This window comes from Pygocentrus nattereri, chromosome 4, assembly GCF_015220715.1.
Source record: "Pygocentrus nattereri isolate fPygNat1 chromosome 4, fPygNat1.pri, whole genome shotgun sequence".
Classification (NCBI taxonomy): Eukaryota; Metazoa; Chordata; class Actinopteri; order Characiformes; family Serrasalmidae; genus Pygocentrus; species Pygocentrus nattereri.
Window position 1 is genome coordinate 32,938,613 of NC_051214.1, and position 17,490 is coordinate 32,956,102.

General features: G+C 40.7%; 1 protein-coding gene across 1 annotated transcript in view; it reads right to left on the reverse strand.

Moving 5' to 3' along the window:
• Positions 1–12,397: 12,397 nt before the first annotated feature.
• nudt14 (nudix (nucleoside diphosphate linked moiety X)-type motif 14) overlaps positions 12,398–17,490 on the reverse strand; it is a 47,477-nt gene continuing 42,384 nt past the window's right edge. Inside the window, exon 5 of the mRNA XM_017710465.2 lies at positions 12,398–15,603. Coding sequence (XP_017565954.1) covers positions 15,354–15,603 — 250 coding nt within the window. The 3' untranslated portion in view covers positions 12,398–15,353. The remainder of the gene's footprint in view (positions 15,604–17,490) is intronic.

The window sequence follows — 17,490 nt, forward strand, 5'->3', positions numbered from 1 at the left end:
AGCATGTAAAGGTTCTTTATAAAAATCATCGTTCTAAATGGAACCATTCCCTTTACTAAAAAACCACTGGAGAAACATCTTTTTTTAAGTGTGCAGCCTGCATCCCCCACCTTGGTTTTTCTTGTCTTTGGGATCTGCATTATCATTAACACTCTGCCTCAAAGGAATCCAACCTGATCTGTTTCAAGAATGTGCTCTTTCCAGCCAGAAACCTGCTGTTTGTCGGTTGAGTTTACGTTATCTGTCAGTCTTGCTGCTTTTGAGTGAGGACGTGCGCGTGCTGCCAGCGGTATTTACATTAAGGGAAATGAAAGTAATCCTGAACTGCAGGCAGTGTGGCTAAACAGGCTTCCCTTTCCTCCCCGCCTTGACATTTTCTACCTTGCCAAGCATCACGGCACTAGATATGGCATAAATAAGCACATGGCTGGAACAGGCATCAACCTCGCTCCAACCACAACATTTCACACGCTGTCACAGCAGCCCGCTCCAGCCTGATGGCTTGGACAGAAGAGGCAGGAGTTGTGGGTGTTCACAGTGGTGCTCATGTGTACAGAATGATGGAGGGGGAGGAGTGGTGGACAGAGACGGTGGTGGGGGTGGTGGGTGTGTAGGTGGCTCTGGGGAAAGGTAAAGTGGATGCCTCTCCTCATCCATATTTCATGGCTTTCCCTTGGAGGCCTCACATGTAAACGTATAGCCAACAGAGTTTTCCCCTTTTATCTTTAATCATCGCCTTGACCCATTTTAAAACCTCTCACACGCTGTCCGCCTCTATAGGCGAAGCTACAGTTGTCAGGGGCTTTAAAAAAGATGCTGAAATGATGATAATGAGATGATATGTACAGAGCATATTGCATAGAATCACACCTTTGTACTAGCTGACATCTTGATAATCAATTTCTAGAATCTTTTGACTTGTTTATTTCCACTGTACTTACTGCAGGGGAGCCTCGTTTCCATAGCGATGGGTCTGTGATTGATTCTACTGTAAACCAAGCTTGCAGGAAATTAAAATTGATATGAGTAGGCCTCCCAATGGTGACGATTTATTAATGCAAACATCACCCGACACTTTCAGCCTACAGCTGCTAGATGTGCACTTCTCCTGTGCTCCTGTTTCAGCAACCCCATCATTATCTCTTGTTATGTTTTCCTTCATGGATTAAAAATCACTCTAACGTCCTTCGTTATTCACAGCAGCATGACAGGGACATCCAGGCTTTACATGGCTTTAGTACAAGCTGCTTCAAACTTGTATTTCACTGTGGATGTTGGCAAGTCAAAAGCTCAGCTCAGCAACTGACATCAGACTGAAGAAAAGCAGAAGGGGGATGGGGGAAATGGCATGGGCCTGAGACTGGACGAACGGAAGAAAGAAAAAAAACAAAAACTCTAGCCAAGTATGAAATACATCAGTAACTCAACAAGAGCTATGCTATATGTCCAAAAGTAAAGTGCAGCCTTTAATTGTACCACACAATTTGTTTAATCTCCATCCGCCAATAGAATGGGGCACTCTGGAGTAGCATGGGTTTAAGGTCACCATGCCTAATGCCAGGGGTACAAAGCCCCCCAGAATTGAGCTGTGAAGGAGTGGAACTGCATTCTATAGAGTGATGGAGTTCCATCAAAGACCTTTGAGATAAGTTGTAATGGGATTTGTGATCCAGGGGCTGTATTACAGAAATATGTTAAGTCTGACATCAGAAACTATTACAGAACAACAGTTCTTAAATCCATAATCTCATCCTAACACCAGATAAGAAACCAGTACTACAGAAACATCAGAGCTAGACCAAAATTCCTAAATTCTGTCCTAGCTTCAAGAAACCCCTCTGTACATGCAACCTCTTGATAACATAATTTGCAGGTTCGGCATAAATTTTCACTGCTATGTGGATGACACACACCTTTACAAATCTGCTAAATCAAATGAGGCACTGAATGTAAATAAACTTGAAGAATGTGTTAAAAATATCAAAAGCTGAACGGCCAACAATTTCCTTCTTCTTAATCCTAACAAAACTGTGGTCCTACTACCTGGACCCAAATTTGTACTAAATTTAGATGTCCATATGGTCACGCCAGGCACCACTGTGAAAAATCTACGCGTCATCTTCGATTCCAGTCTTTTCTTTGATACATATTTGCACATTATTAGAACCGCATTCTTTCACTTGCGTAACATCACTAAAATACATAATATATTAGCCCTAAACAATGCAGAAAAGTTAGTGCATGTCATTATAATCTTCAGGCTGGACTACTGTAACACCATTTTAACTGGACGCTCTAAAACTACTAAATAAGCTCCAAGTGGTCCAGAATGCAGCTGCTAGAGGCCTTACAAGGAACAAAATAATCCCTAATCCTGTTGTCCCTTACACTGACTACCTGTTAATTTCGTGTAGAGTGTAGGATCCTTCTCTTAACGTATAAATCATTAAATAACCTGGCCCCACAGTATCTTAATGAATTAATTCAGTCATATGAACCCACATGCATGCTCCGCTCACAAAACAACAGCTTGCTGACAGTTCCTAGAATTAGAAAAACCAAAGCAGGTAGTCGAGCTTTTTCCTACATAGCCCCAAAACTGTGGAATCATCTCCCGACATCTGTCCAGGACTCAGACACACTCTCGACATTTAACACTAGACCTGTTTGCACAAGCGTTTTTCTAATATCAGTTGTTACATTATTAACTCACTAATATCTCTGCATAAATGGACCTGTCCTGTAAATCAGTTTCTCTCTCTCTCTCTCTAGTTGAAGATTTCCTAACTTGAGATAAACTGCTGTGGGATAAGATTTGCTACTGTAATATGAATTTATGAAAAATCTTATCTTGACCCATCAGATCTTAAGACAAAAAGTTAGGACGTTTCTGTAATGCGGCCCCAGAGCTAACCGGAATTACCTTACTTATTCTTGCTCTCATCAGAGATGTTGACTGACTCACAACTTCTCAATTTTAAATTAGCACCGCTAATCTTTAATCAGTAAATTAAAAAAACCTTTGTTTCTAACGTTACACGTGTAACTTTACCTGTCGGTTTTGCTATAGTCATTACTGCAGTGTCATTCTCCCACAGCTCCCAGCAGCGTGAGACTGGATAGATGCTTGCTACTGTGATGGCTTATTTGGCTTAACTACTTCAAGCTGCAGTAAGTTACAGATCACATTCCTTAAAAATTAACTAAAACTTCAGCTGCATTAGCTGTTATACTAGCTAGACAACATACTTGCTATACATACAAAAGACTAACTAACCATTTTACACTGCTTTGCCTGTTGATCTTCACAGGTTTTTAGTGGTGTTTACTTTTGTACAATGTGGCACCTGAAGCTAAACCAAAATTCTACTTGGCCTTGCAGCCCAAAGACTTGGGACTTGCATGGAATGACTTGTGAACATCTCTGACTCATGAGGCTGAGTGCAATCAAATCTTCACAGCAATGTTCCAACATCTAGTGTAAAAAGTAAAGGATGGGGTGAAAAACTCCCATTAATGCCTTTGATTTCAGAAGAAACTTTGGATGAGCAGATGTCTACAACTTCTTGGGCATGTAGTATAGCTTGCAGTGGAATCCATGCATTTTTTTATGTGTAATTTTAGCTTCACCTTTCTGCCTAAACCTGACTCATCAGATTGAGGAATTTACTCTTATGCAAAGATACAAATCCGGTTTGGTTCCTTGGCACCCAGCCTGGGGAGTTGCACACGCTGCCATTGTGAATGACAGTCACATTCACTAGGTGTAAACCCCATTACTACATGTCATGATGGAATTAAGTGTCATGTTTGCTCCCATTCCTCATGAGCTTCAATATCACAGGCCCAACATGAGAGACGAAGACAGGCTATTACACTGTAATTTGGTGGGCAGGTTAGTTAGACAGAATATTACGCCTGGGCAAAGTGTTTAAGCACCCATGTTTTTTTTATGCAAGTGTAAGAATGAGGACACATTGTACCTGCTGAGGAATCTTACTCTTCATGTTTTTGCACTTGCACTTTGAGTGCACCTGCATCTAACAAGTCAATCATGCACACTTTGCTGTGAGCAATGAGAGACAAAAGACTCTTTTTAGGAAGTTTCCTTTATTGTAAATGATACAGAAGTTATAATGTCCTCAGTTGATTTTTTTCCCTCTCTTATATTCATCCAGCTGGAGCATAGCTTTAGATGAACACACACTTATCTAATGAAATGGCACAACTATGGCTGAATAGGGTGGATTCCAATATACGTGTATCTCCAGTAATGTATACAGCCTTTGTTCTGCTCTTGAACACTTACATGGGAAATGAGGTGTGCATATTTGCTGTAGAGCAGAACATGGGGGCATCCAACACCTGACAGAGCTGTGGCTCCTCACACCCTCATCTCTGGCTGTACTTCCTTATCTCTGCGGAAACATAGCTTCCTACCACTCCAAAAGTTCACGGAGAGCAAATGGATTCATCTTAGGACCGTGCTTGCCCCTTGACGCATTGTGCGTGTGTATAGGGGGAGGTGCGTTTGATGAGTATATACAAAGTTAACCATACTGAACAAGGCAGTAAATGGAAGCAATCAAGTTGCAGCCTAACATGCAAAGTCAGCCATTCTGAACACTTAAAAGGAAACACAGCAATTCTTTGGAATGCTCCACTTTCACTCTCATTCAGGAATAACAGTTGGGACTGGCCCTGAGATTGGATCTGCCACAGATCAAGGACAGGGGTTGGTTACACAAGATTGATCAAACGTTTTTACAGATAAAAGTTTACCATTGATGTAGAAACATTTACACTGAAAAAGTAAAAGTGTAAAAAGTACATTTAGATTTTTACTTTATATGCAGTACTGAGCAGAAGTCAGAGACCACTCATTTATCATTAAATGTTTTTTAAAAGAAAATGATTGATTTTTCAGGTGCAGGAAAAAAGCAGAAAACATTCAACCAACAATAATCACCTTTGTGAGTATTTAGTGTATCCACGCTTTGCATTCATTACAGTCATCCATTCTTTTTGAAGTTTTTCAAACAAATCTGCAAGGATATTTTCCACACCTCCAATATTGATTCTAAAATTTCTTCTTTTTTGTCTATTTCCTTTTCTCAGTAACGGCTTCTTGTCAGCTACACATCCTTTCAGACTCATAGTGGTATTATTGTCTTGGAATGGACAGAGGCAGCTGTGGATTTTTTCTAGATGTGAAACAAAAATATAGTCTGATTTTCTCTTTTCTCTCCAATGAAAGCTTTTAGTCCTGACTATCTAATGGTGGCAGTTGGTGGTCTACCCGGTCTTGCCCAGATTCTCTTAACCTTATAATAGTTTTTAGTACTCCAGTTTTGTAAAACTCCGGTTGTTTCTAATAATTTTCCTTTGACTTTCCCCAAATGGATGATCTCATCTCCTCAGAGATATTTCCTGAAAAATGCATAACTAATGGATATTTTGAGCAGAAATTATATAAATGACTGGTGGTCTCTGACCTTGCAAAGTCGTCCCTGGATCTTCAGTAACATCAAACACAATAGAGAAGTGACAGACTTCAAAACTAAGGTGACAAAGGGGGTTTTGGGGTGATGCAGTAGAAGGACCCCTTTTGGTTTCCTAAAGATTGTATTTTAAAGAACAATTTCTATAAACGAGACGTGTGAGTGCCACGTAAGAAAAAACCCTTCATATAACTTCTTATAAATACTTCTTATAAACACTTTAGATCTGTTTATTATGTAGAGAATTTTTTTTTTGGTTTTAAAACTTTAAAAAGGTCCTTCTGGCACCTTTATTTTTAAGAGCTGACACCGCCTCTGTGAAGTGAGATTCTCAAACTGCAGCAGTCACACTGCGTCGTGTCTGAAAGGACTGAAGAGGTGTTGTTGGACTATTCTGGAGCAGAAACAAGCATGAGTACATCTGCTGGTGGGTTGAGGTTGGAGAGCCAGAGCAGGTTAAGTTGTACTGGTTCACAGTGGGGCAGCACTGATGCATTTTGACACACCCCTAGCCATTCCCTCCCATTTTCCCTCCACAGGAGCAGGTGCAGATAGCCCCACACAATAATCTTTACAATTAAGGCCTTTACAATGGGCCCAATCAACCTTGACACCAGTGCTAGGGAAGGGCCACTGCATGGTTCAGAGCCGCCCAGCCAAGAATGTAAGTGCAGGACAACAATATGTCAGAGCAAAATACACTGAAGAGCTAGTTGTGTTGTGAGATTTTCATTAATTACAGATAGTAAATGGTTTTTATGTGTTCTTGGTAACTATTATTTTGCATTAAGCTTACTGGGAAAACTGAAAGGTGTGATGTTTTTGCTACTCACTGATTTGGTGGACCCACCACATTATTGTTTTTTAAATCAATACAGCCATAACAATTTATATAAAAATACCAGACGTTTAAAATATCACAAGTGGCCAGCATAAGGGTCTCCTTTAGCAGCTGTAGCCAGTTAGCAGCCTGTCTATGTTCTCCACCCGAACACACATACACAAATATACAAACACACACACACACACTAACAGCAGGCCATGTAGGAGGAGAACACAGCACCTCCACACTTTTATTCCCCGCAGCTTCACTCCAACACCACATGTCTAATATAAATATGTGAAGTCATTGAAAACGTGCATCATTTTTTCTTTTGGTAAACATTGAAAATGGATCCCAAAGACCCGAACACCACACAAGGGTTAATGCTACAATGTGGTTGTTTACAATATCATGGATGAGTGTTAATGGAATATTGGATTAATATATTTCACAATTCTAATTAGTGCTACTGCACAGGCTTTGAGAACATATTCACAAATTCTGCTGTGGCATGTTTGATGAAAAAGAAAACTAATTGTGTAATGTTAATGAGCTGTGCCTGTAATATGCAATTAGCAATACTTCACCAAAGGAGGCACTTCACTTCCATTTCATGTGGCTCAGTGAAGGGGAGAGAGGCAGAGACATGCCTATGCTATTGTGTCTCAGTAACGAATACATTTAGGTGAGTGAGTGATGAGCCTCTTATTATCATCACATTAAAGCAAGAGAGATTTAGCAACCACAGTGCTTATTATACAATTAACAGGGATTTAGCAATTTAGTTATTGTGAACATGTCATTCTCCTTTCTAGTTTCCTGTTTTGTTTTTTTTTTCCTCACATATATATTTCATCTGTGGTGCTGGTGCACAAAGATGCAAAAAAACTACATTATGTATACTTTTCATAAGATAACACAACAAGAATCACAACAAAATGAAATCATGCGGGGGTTCTTTTATCTGGCTGATTTTTATCCTGCACAAGACAGTAGAAAAAGAGCAGTTATGTCATATCTACACACCTCACAAGATGCCATTTTTTTTGTCCCACACAGCTAAGTTTAGCAAGAGAGGACGTCCGTCCGGTGAATGACATCACGCTGGCCTAGAGTAGCCACAGCTTCTGAACTGCGTGTATCAAGCCCCCCATGTTTTGGCTGTTACAGAAACAGCCAATGCCGTAGAGTCATCCAGGATATCCTACAACTGAGTGGAGATGATGGTCTGTTTGCTTTGCTTGTTTTTATCCTAATCCATTCCAAGCCCCACATCCGTCCCACGGTTCAAAGAGGGTTCAGTCAAAGGGTACAAGGTGACTACCGTGCCCTCTTTGCACTTTAGCCCCTGTGCTACAAGACTAAAAGCTAAATGAGAGGAAAGGAGGGACGTAGCCTCTCTTGCAGGGAAGAGTGGTTTGTGATACCTCGTAAATATCTGCAGCCTCTACAGATAAGCGAAGAGGAGCCTGCATTCTCACAGCAGGTTCTTCATCCTGCTCTAAATCAGGGCCTGGATAATCCCCCTTCATTCTACAAAGTACCACTACTACAACAGAGCTAGAGCCATCAAAGACCTCAAGCTGGGTCAAGAATCTGCTACAGTGATTTCAGATGGTTGCTTTTCCTTTTATACAGCATTTTAAATGAACTGGTAGTGGAGCCACAGTCAGCAGCCCTTCATAGGTAGAAGACAGCTGGTGTAATATAACCGAGTGGAAACAAGTTTAAAACTGGACCGTTTGAGAAGGAGAACCTGCCATGCCCACATCCCAGATCACATACTAGTTCATATTCAGTGTCCAAACATAATTCAATGGCCCTCATTACCAGAAAGGTCCAGCGAGTGGGGCAGCCGGCTCAGGTTCCTCCGTCCTTCGTGTAGCCACCCCATTCTCATTTGCATACAGATGGACAGTGTGGTGGAATCATATTAGGTGTCCTCTTTCTTTTTGTCTGTGCGGGTCACAACTCCAGAGGTGGGCACAATGCTCAGTGTACTTCAAAAGGCCGGTCACACCTGGGAGTGCCAGGAGAAAGGGGGCGGCCACCCGTGGCCGGCCGCACAGATGGCCTCTCACGCTGGAGCACAATGGACGAGCTGTAAGTGGTCCACGTGTCGAATTACACATGAAAGTGCATAGTAATCCCCCACCCAAATTTGTGTGCCATGGTGCACAAGCACATCTCATCACTATTTCATCATCATACTTTCTTTTATATGAGGGAAATACACCACATATTGTGTTGGGACATTCGAAGGGGCGGGGAGGGGCTGATTATCAGATCCTGTTTGTTTGTGATACTGCCATAAATATGTCCTGTTCTCTTTAGGGATCAGAAGGTGTTAGCACTAGCCAAGCTAAAATTAATTTAAGATAAGTAGTGGGGTGGAAAGGATATGCAAGCTTATGTAAGAATACATACTTGGCTAGCAAGAAGAGAACAAAGCATTTGTTCTGGAGGTCGATGGAGGTTAGCAGATGCTTTCACTGACACGGAGGCAGCCAAGCAGACAGGAAGACATGCATCTCATTGAACAACACCGTGAGGGGGTGTTCTGTGACCTGTTGCCATCTCGTTCCCTGGCAACAAGTCCTCCAAAGCAGCACCGTTTGTGCTATAGAATTTTTGAGGAATGCAGTAGGTGGATAGAAGTCAAGACCGACAAAATCCTCTTCCAAGGAAATGTGCCTCTGGATCTTTGGTAACATGAAGCTATGATGGCCTAGCCCAAGAACCAAGATCACGTTAAGAGCATCTATTTCATCCATAACCCTGATCAATCCGCTCTGAGCATGGTGGTCTCTACTGCAAGGATTTGGCGTCCATGCAGAAAGAAAACTGCAGAGCTAGCTTACTGGGAGCTCTTTTAGCGTGGGCGAAGCTTAGCCACGGGCTCAGGAGTGGTCCTCCGTTGAGACACGCAAAACACACAAGGCACGTCATGAGGATTTGTAACTGTGATTTCAGGGTGGTGGAACACTAAATGATCACTACAATGTCAAACGGAGAGGGCTATGCCTGCAGTCCTGAGAGTCAGGTGGTACATAAAATAGGGAAAGAGAGAACAAGCAGACTTCAGCCCACCCACAGCCAAAGCCATTAACTCCTACACATACATGGACAAGCCATATTCAGAGAAACACCAAGGAGGTAATGTAGTTAAGGCCATGAATGATGATCTGAGTCCAAAGAAATTTAACAATCACTTAAAAAAAAAACACTAATGTTTAGCAGCGATTGACAGATGGTAAGCCCTTCTCCAACTATAAAAAGACTACAGACAGATTTCATGCCGCAGGCAAAGTTTGAATGGTTAGCACTGCTAGAAAATAATAAGCAGGTATGACAGTCCCTTGACACTTGCAGTGTCGTTATGCACAGTTTGCAAGAATTCATTGCTGGCAGCATGCCCTGATTCCCCCGTCAACATTCAGTTGCATTGGAACAGCCTCTCCCCTCCTCCTTCCCACATTCTTCACTTGGATCTTCATTTTCTCTGCATCAGTGTAAGGATCTATACAGATATAATTTAATTAAAACAGCAATAAGGGTATTACAGGTCTTAAATGAGAGACCTGCCCTCAGCTGAAGCAGCTCAGACAGACCTCACTTGCTAAAAACTTAGAAAGAAAATCATTTCATGAGACAAAACGTGGCTCATGTATCCAAAAATTCATCAACTGAGTTGTTGCGAACTAAGATGGACAGTGACTTTGCACTGAGGAATATTGGTAAGTTTTAGATACTCAAGGATCACTGTAGCCCTACCAAAGACAAGGCCTGCAAGTTGAAACACTACAAGCAACAACACATCTCTGGTATGTGTATAAAGCATTGGATCCAATGACAACAACTCTACCTTTAGAACCAGAAAACCAGTGAAACTGAGTGGTAGGAAAAAGGCCAAAACAAAAAGCCAGTCTCCTCCTACCGCTCCTAACTTTCCAACGAACGTTGCATCTAGGCAAAACGTGCCAAGATATTGGTTGTGTTCACTGACTGCCAGTCTGTCGGGCGAAAGCATAACCCTTTACTAGTATCCATTTCACCTCCTTTGGGGGAGAATTAACAGATTAGTTTGATCAGCATGCTGCAGGTTCACATTAACATGTGCTCCTGTGCCTTTCACGCACACACACCATCCATATGAAACTTTATCAGTCATGTTTTGGGCAGTGCTATGGCAGGGCTAAGGGCGGTGATGATGGATCAGGGCTGGGCTTTCAGCAAATCGACAAGTCTTCCTGCTTAAGAGAAAACTCAAGAGCAAAGAACCAGCGCTAACTTGCTTTGAATACAAAAACAATGAAAACAATAGTGTTTTACTTGCCACTGGCATTTTAGGTGAACTACATGTGCTACATGCAGTTCAAGTTTGAAATATTAAAAAATACACTTTGTCCAAAGGTTTACAGACACCCCTTCTAATTAGTTCAGCTACTTTAAGGTGAACCCACTGCTGACACAGTAAATGAAGAGTGCAAACACAGCATCTCCACAGAATATTATAGCTAATACAATGGCATGCTCTGAAGCAGCCTAAGGTTTCTATGCCCCCAAATAGAGGGGTATAAAGCTCTGGTATTGGGCAGCGGAGCAGTGAAACTGTGAGTGACGGAGCTCCATCCAGTACGTCTGGGATGACGGAGCAAAGTCTGTGACCCAACACCTGTACCTGTAAAGTTAGTGGAACATTTTTTTCCTCAAGTACCTTTGGACCATTTCTATTGGCCTATTTGTCATGAAAATGTAATAAAATGTAAAGGCTAAGTGACATTCAAATTATGGATTAATAATACAGAAAAACGGAGACAAAACGCTGCCTTTCAGTAAAGTGTTATCGCAATGTCCTATTAATACCCTTGATTTCAGAAGATGTTGGACAAGCAGGTGTCTACAAACTTTTGGACATATAGTGCATAAGGTGAAGATCATTTGGAAAAAAATACACAAACATAGCACACATACGTTCCTGCCTAGGAGACGTCTGTAGGTGTGAATGGCCCTGGACAAAAAAGAATGGCAGGCTCACAAAGAGCAACATCTGGAATATTCACAATTTAAATACCTAATTCTAGGCCTATTATTCTGATGCCAATGGCAATGGGACAAGGCTGCAGATGCAGGGGGTAGAGTTGGACAACACTTCTAATTGTGGGGGTGATAATTAGAAAGGCAGCCACAGAGCTGGCAGGCTTCCTTTGGCTGTTAAAAAAGGGACTCGGCTAGGAGAATTCAGGGAAGGTTTCCTTAAAAACTTACCTTCAAAGAAAACACATGTCTGTAGCTAATACCTACTGTTAAAGGCAAGTCAAACCTAAATCACCTTTTGTCTGTGGCAGAGGTTCAAATTTCTAAATAAACAATGCATGAACAGCACTGAAAACTCAATGTGTTTAAGGTAACTAATGTAGCAAAAACTAGTGCAGCACTTACTAAACTTGGTAGTACATCACGCAGGCATGGTTAAACACCCCACACATCAGCTTTCCTTTACCCTCCCTTATGCACGCTCATTGTGTGCCTTGTTGTGTGCTGTGTTGCTATGGCAAAGCTGTGCTAGTTGTACTTAGTTACTTGATGCTATTATTTGTGCGCCTTCTCCCCAACCACCTGTCCCACCCCCACAATCCTTTGCTCTGGACATCCATCAGTAACACAGTCTAATGATTACCACTGCAACTAATAGAAAAGGGGTGAACACAAACATTGCCTTGACAACTCACCCTTTCTCCTACGTCCTATAGACAAAGTCCAGTAACTGAGAGCTTTTTCTAACCCCCAGGGCAGGTCTGGAGGACGAGGACGCACCCTGTTTAAATGAACACAACGCAGACATTCACTTTCTATAGATAAGGCGAGAATGTTCTATATCAGTGGGACTCGTCTTAAGCCAGAAATAAGCTTTCACAAGATTTTGTGCAGTGAGTCATTGCCTGAAGTACAAGTTAGAAACTCTGCATTAGCATTTATAATGGAGCTCAGACGTACAGCCGTCAACGACAATATAAGCAAAGATCAGTCAAAGCTCCACTGTAATGACTCAAGTAATGTAAGAGTAGGTAGGTTTATGGCTTTAGGCAACTTTATTCATTTACACCGAATTCAGATCAATATAATACAGATAGTGCACATGCAAGACTTCATATCTGAAATATATATATTATCAAATCATATATTACCTATTTGAAATATATATATTTGCATCAAGTGCAAATGCATAAAATAAAACAAAGACATTTAAAGGAAATAGTATGAAATCATCATAAAGAAATCAAGTGTACAAAGAGAATACTTACGTAAAAACAGCACTTTTTTGCTGTTGAAATATGAACAATAAAATCAAGCAAAAAAGCACTGGTGTATAACATCATTTCATTTCATCCTCTCTAAAGAAAATAAAAATAAAAAGATTGTGGGACACAAACATATAAAAACACTCCAACAATAGCCCAGTGATATAACTAGTAACCCAAAATTGTATTAAAGGCTTAAAAAGATAACACTATGCTTTTCAACACATCCAGAACTACTTCTGTTTTCATACGCATATGCATTCAGTGTTTCCTCAAGATACAATATTATGTTAATCATATGTATAATAAGTCATGTTAAAACGATGAACACTCACAAACAAACAAGTGCCATATAGAGGATTCATTAAAGATTAAAGATATACTATGCATACTTGTATTCTGTAATTCTGCGTTTTTATTCTGGGCTGGGTTTCCCCAAAAACACCTCAGAACAAATCTGATTGTAACATGGTAGAGCGAGCATCACATTGAACACTCTCTCTACCAGTTAATATGATCTTAACACTAAGACGCTTTTGGAAAAATGGGCCCAGAACATAAAAATAAATAAATAAATAACTTTTTTTTTTTTTTGTTTGTTAACTGCTATGATGAGAGAGATCCAAGAAAGGAAAGCCTGTTTCTGTACATTGCTCACCAAGACCTGTCAAAATCCAGGTGTTCCAGTTCTACTGAAGCAATTTCAGTGTCCAACCCAGACACCCATATTTTGAACTTAACACCAGGATTTCAAAAGGCATGTGTGGAGCATGGGTGTTACAAACAGCCTTTCATTGCTATAGTAACATTTCAAATAGTCAAAACATTAAAATCGCACATAGTATATCTTTAAATAATAAAATGATAGTAGATACGTTTCAGCTTGTCAATTCACATATTCAAATGCTTTAATAAATGGAGTATTTGTTGCCACAAAAGAAACAACAAAATACACTGACAACAGCTGTGTGACTATGAAAAATAGTGTAGTTACTATTCCTGCAGGAGTGGCGCTTGCTGTAAATAAAACCAGAAGGTGACGAGTCTAATTTAACAGTTACTGTTAATAACACGAAGCAAGCTTGGGCTGCAGAAAAGAAGTCAATTAGACCCTGGCAGCATGTGATAACTCATGACATCAGGTGTTTCTCCCCCAAGACAATAATCCAAGTAGATATAGAGTAGTATAAATAGTACTATAGAAGGTGTGGGATTAAATGATATGCATGTTCAAATATCTGCCAAATGCCACTTCCAAAGAGAAACCACAGAAATATTATGTGCAAAATACAACAACACTATGTATGATCTTCAAGTATTCGTTTTCTGGGACAGAGATTGAGATGTTAGTCATTGTGACTGAAGGAAAGACAGTGCCCATATCAAACTGAATAATATGCCATCACAAATCAATATATGCCATTAAATTAGTTTTTTATATTGGCTTTATATAATCCAATATATCTCCACAGGCAAGTCAAAGCACTCCTGGAATATTCTGGGAACAGTCAAGGAATGTACATGGACAATAACGTAGGTACGGAAAGATTGTGATAAAGTAGTATTCTGACTGTAGAGAAGAGGATGGTCAGGGAGTTCAAGATGGTACTACATCTACAGTAAGTGCAAACTACTCTTCAAAGGAGCTACAGTACTTATAAGATTGTGTTTAAAACTTCATTTCATGATTGTAAGATCTTCATAAATCATTCGCCAACATTAAATGATTTCTAAGCTGGCTTTTCATTAGTCAGAGAAAGGCATCATGGCAAATTACCAAAACAATCTTTGAATGTTTTTGTTAGGTACCATGAGCAGACAAAAGTTGGATCCATCTTTGCATGAGCACTAACGAATAAATCCCATGTATGTGAAAACCTGTTTGGCTAATAAAACAATTCTGATGATTGTGCATGCGAAGCATTGGCTTGTCTTTTTTTATATTGTCAACAGTAGCAGCCCATTTATTGTATTCCTTTTACATGTAGCTCCTTTTAAGAGAAACCAGCTCGGTGTTCAGTACTGATAAAGAGCATTACCTCTAACCCTGAATGTCCACAAAGTCTGCTTTGGACCTGAGATGTCTAAGTGCTTGGCTATTCTTTGCTCCATCAAGAACAGCCCTATTATTGTCAAATATGGTGGTATATCCTGCGTTTAGTTAGGTAGCTGCCTGCATGCTAACACAGCAGTCACACTGTTTATCGTGTGACAGTGTTTTTGTTTTTTTTTTTGACAAAATTGGGCTGCAAACCTTCAGGGAAAATGGCTGTATATCATCAGGTCAATGACCTGCAAAAAAGATCAGTTCTGCAAACCTTCCAGTGTAGAATAACGTCACCAACTTAGTCTTTCTAACTCCATCTTATGAAGTTAGAGAAGAACAGTTTGCCATTATGGTATTTAAGGGCCATGGTGAGATTTTTCAAAAGAGTACCCTTCTACAATTTCGGACTCATTAAAAGCGAAGCATTCAGTTTCACAAAACAAACTCACAATGACCCCGTTCAGTTCTATGGCAACCTATTGGGACTTCTCCGCTACCAAGGAAAGAGGATATCTTACACCAATTTGTGGCAAAGGTTGAAACAGGACAATAGTTAAGACTGGTAATATTAAAAATAAAAAAACAAATAAGGACACAGTCATTGACCAGATTAAACAGTAGATTAAGTAGTAATAAAAAGTTAGATGCTGCAGGGGGGTTTCAAGGAACTGCAGTGATCATTACACATTGGTGGAGATCTTGTACTTGGGTGACATGTTGCTATGGAACCAGATGAAGCTAAAAATGACGCCCATGGTTTTCGGGACGCTCTCGTCATAGGCGAAAGTCATGGCCTCGTGCAGCGGCACTTTGACCACCTCGATCAGCTCGCCTTCCTGAGGTTTTCCACCTCCCTCGCCAACCCGGTTCTCATCCGACACCTCAGCATAGAACATGGTCTGCTTGGCTCCGGTCACTCCCACCCCTGACCTGTGGGGCACAGAGACAGAGTAGGTAATTTCCATGTGCTGCTGGTTATTCTCTTTTTTCATGAAAACAAATAGAGATGGATGACAAAGCAGATGAAAGACACATTAGAACACGTTCTCTTCTGTCTCCTTAACATCATGGTCAGCATTACATAATGTCAACATCTCAACAGAAGCCTCTGTGAACCCGGAACTGGAAGGCTTCCAACCTCTGAAGAAAGAGCTGGTATGGTGATAAATGTTCCTCGCCACTGGCGGAGTTTGGGTTAAGACACAAATGGTCCTGAAGCTCTCCCCGAGGAGCAGGAATTCTGATCTCCACAGCTGCACCTTAAGCCAGCCAGGCTTAACAGCCCAGCCAAGCTGCTTCCCAACCGTGTTTTCAAATGGCAGCCTTACAAAGTTGATGTGGGGTTTTCAGGGCTTGGTGTGATCTACTATGTGGGCCCTTCAGGCAATCAGAGATGCAGGCCACAGATGGAGACGATATTACAGTAAGCACTACTGTGCCTGAGGCGTTGCCTCACCTGAGACACTGTCAAGGAGATGTCGTTATGGTGATCTCCCAAAAGGCCCAAAGGGCATGAGAAAAACTGTAGACCTGGAAATCTTCCTTCCTCTTTCTGAAACAGTGCTTTAAAATGAATTTAGTTCCTATGAGCTCAAAAATATGGAGGACAGGGAGAATTTAAAATGAGTTTCTGCTCAGTAGCAAAGAAAGGAATAACAGAATTAAACTTCAGAGGTGAAGACCAGAACTTCTTATACAAGCTCAGTCTGACCAGAATGTGTGGGCTGGGGTTGCAAAATACAACACTGAATTCATTAGCATCATCAGGGAATTTCGCAGCTTGCGTTATAGTTGCTGGGAGAAGCCAATCCGAAGATTGTGTATGAAACAGAGAACCCACTGCCCACATTCACTTTTCTAAACAACTCTACAAAGGAATCTGAACAATGTTTTGATAATACAGAAGGCACCTGGTATTTAATAGAGAGCCCGGAATCAAGGCCAGAACCAAACAGGCTGGGCTTGTGAGAGCCTGTAGCTGAGAAGGCCCACAAGCTTACTGTTTAGGTGCACAGTTTAAATACACATATGGGGTATTGTTACATAGGGGTATGGGGGGCATTGTGACACCCACCCATTGAGAGGGGAAGACTAGACATTAAACAAGAATGATAATCCCAGAGAACTGCAGGCACCCTTGAGTCATTTGCAAGTTTTTGTTTTTAGACAGGTGAAATTTAGGTCAGTCTATAAAGCAGCAGTGGAATGACATTTATCACATTATCACCCATTTATCTGAGCTGATTACAATTGTTTTCTGCAATCATATGATTATGTCCCAAAAAACAATGTGGTTTGGGTGCATTTCCACTTGGTGTGTTGAGACAAATACTTGTAAACAAAATAAATCAGAAGATACATTTATTGAGATAAATCATGGATCTCGTTTACTTGAGCTTGAGTCACATCTGTAGTCAGAAGGGAGCTAATAATGATCAACAGCCAAGAATCAAGATATCTAAATCAGCCAATGTGGCCACTTTAGGCTTGTACTTTTATACCTGCATTCAAAAAAGAGACAACTTTTTAATTGTTAATCTGAATTAATTAAATCGCAGTTAATCATCTGGTAAAATTTCATAATCGTGACAGGCCTCATGAACACAATGGCAATGAAAACATTCGGCAGAGTGAACTATAAAAAGTAACTTGTAAAGCTGCATTCTCAACGTGAAGCAATCAGGCAAATACATCAGTCCATGTGAAATCATCAAGAGCCTGACAACTGGCTGTCTGTCTACTATCAGAAAATAATGTCATTGTATGATATAAATAGTATTCTTTTACTTTCAAGCTTGTATCATTAATATTTTCTCA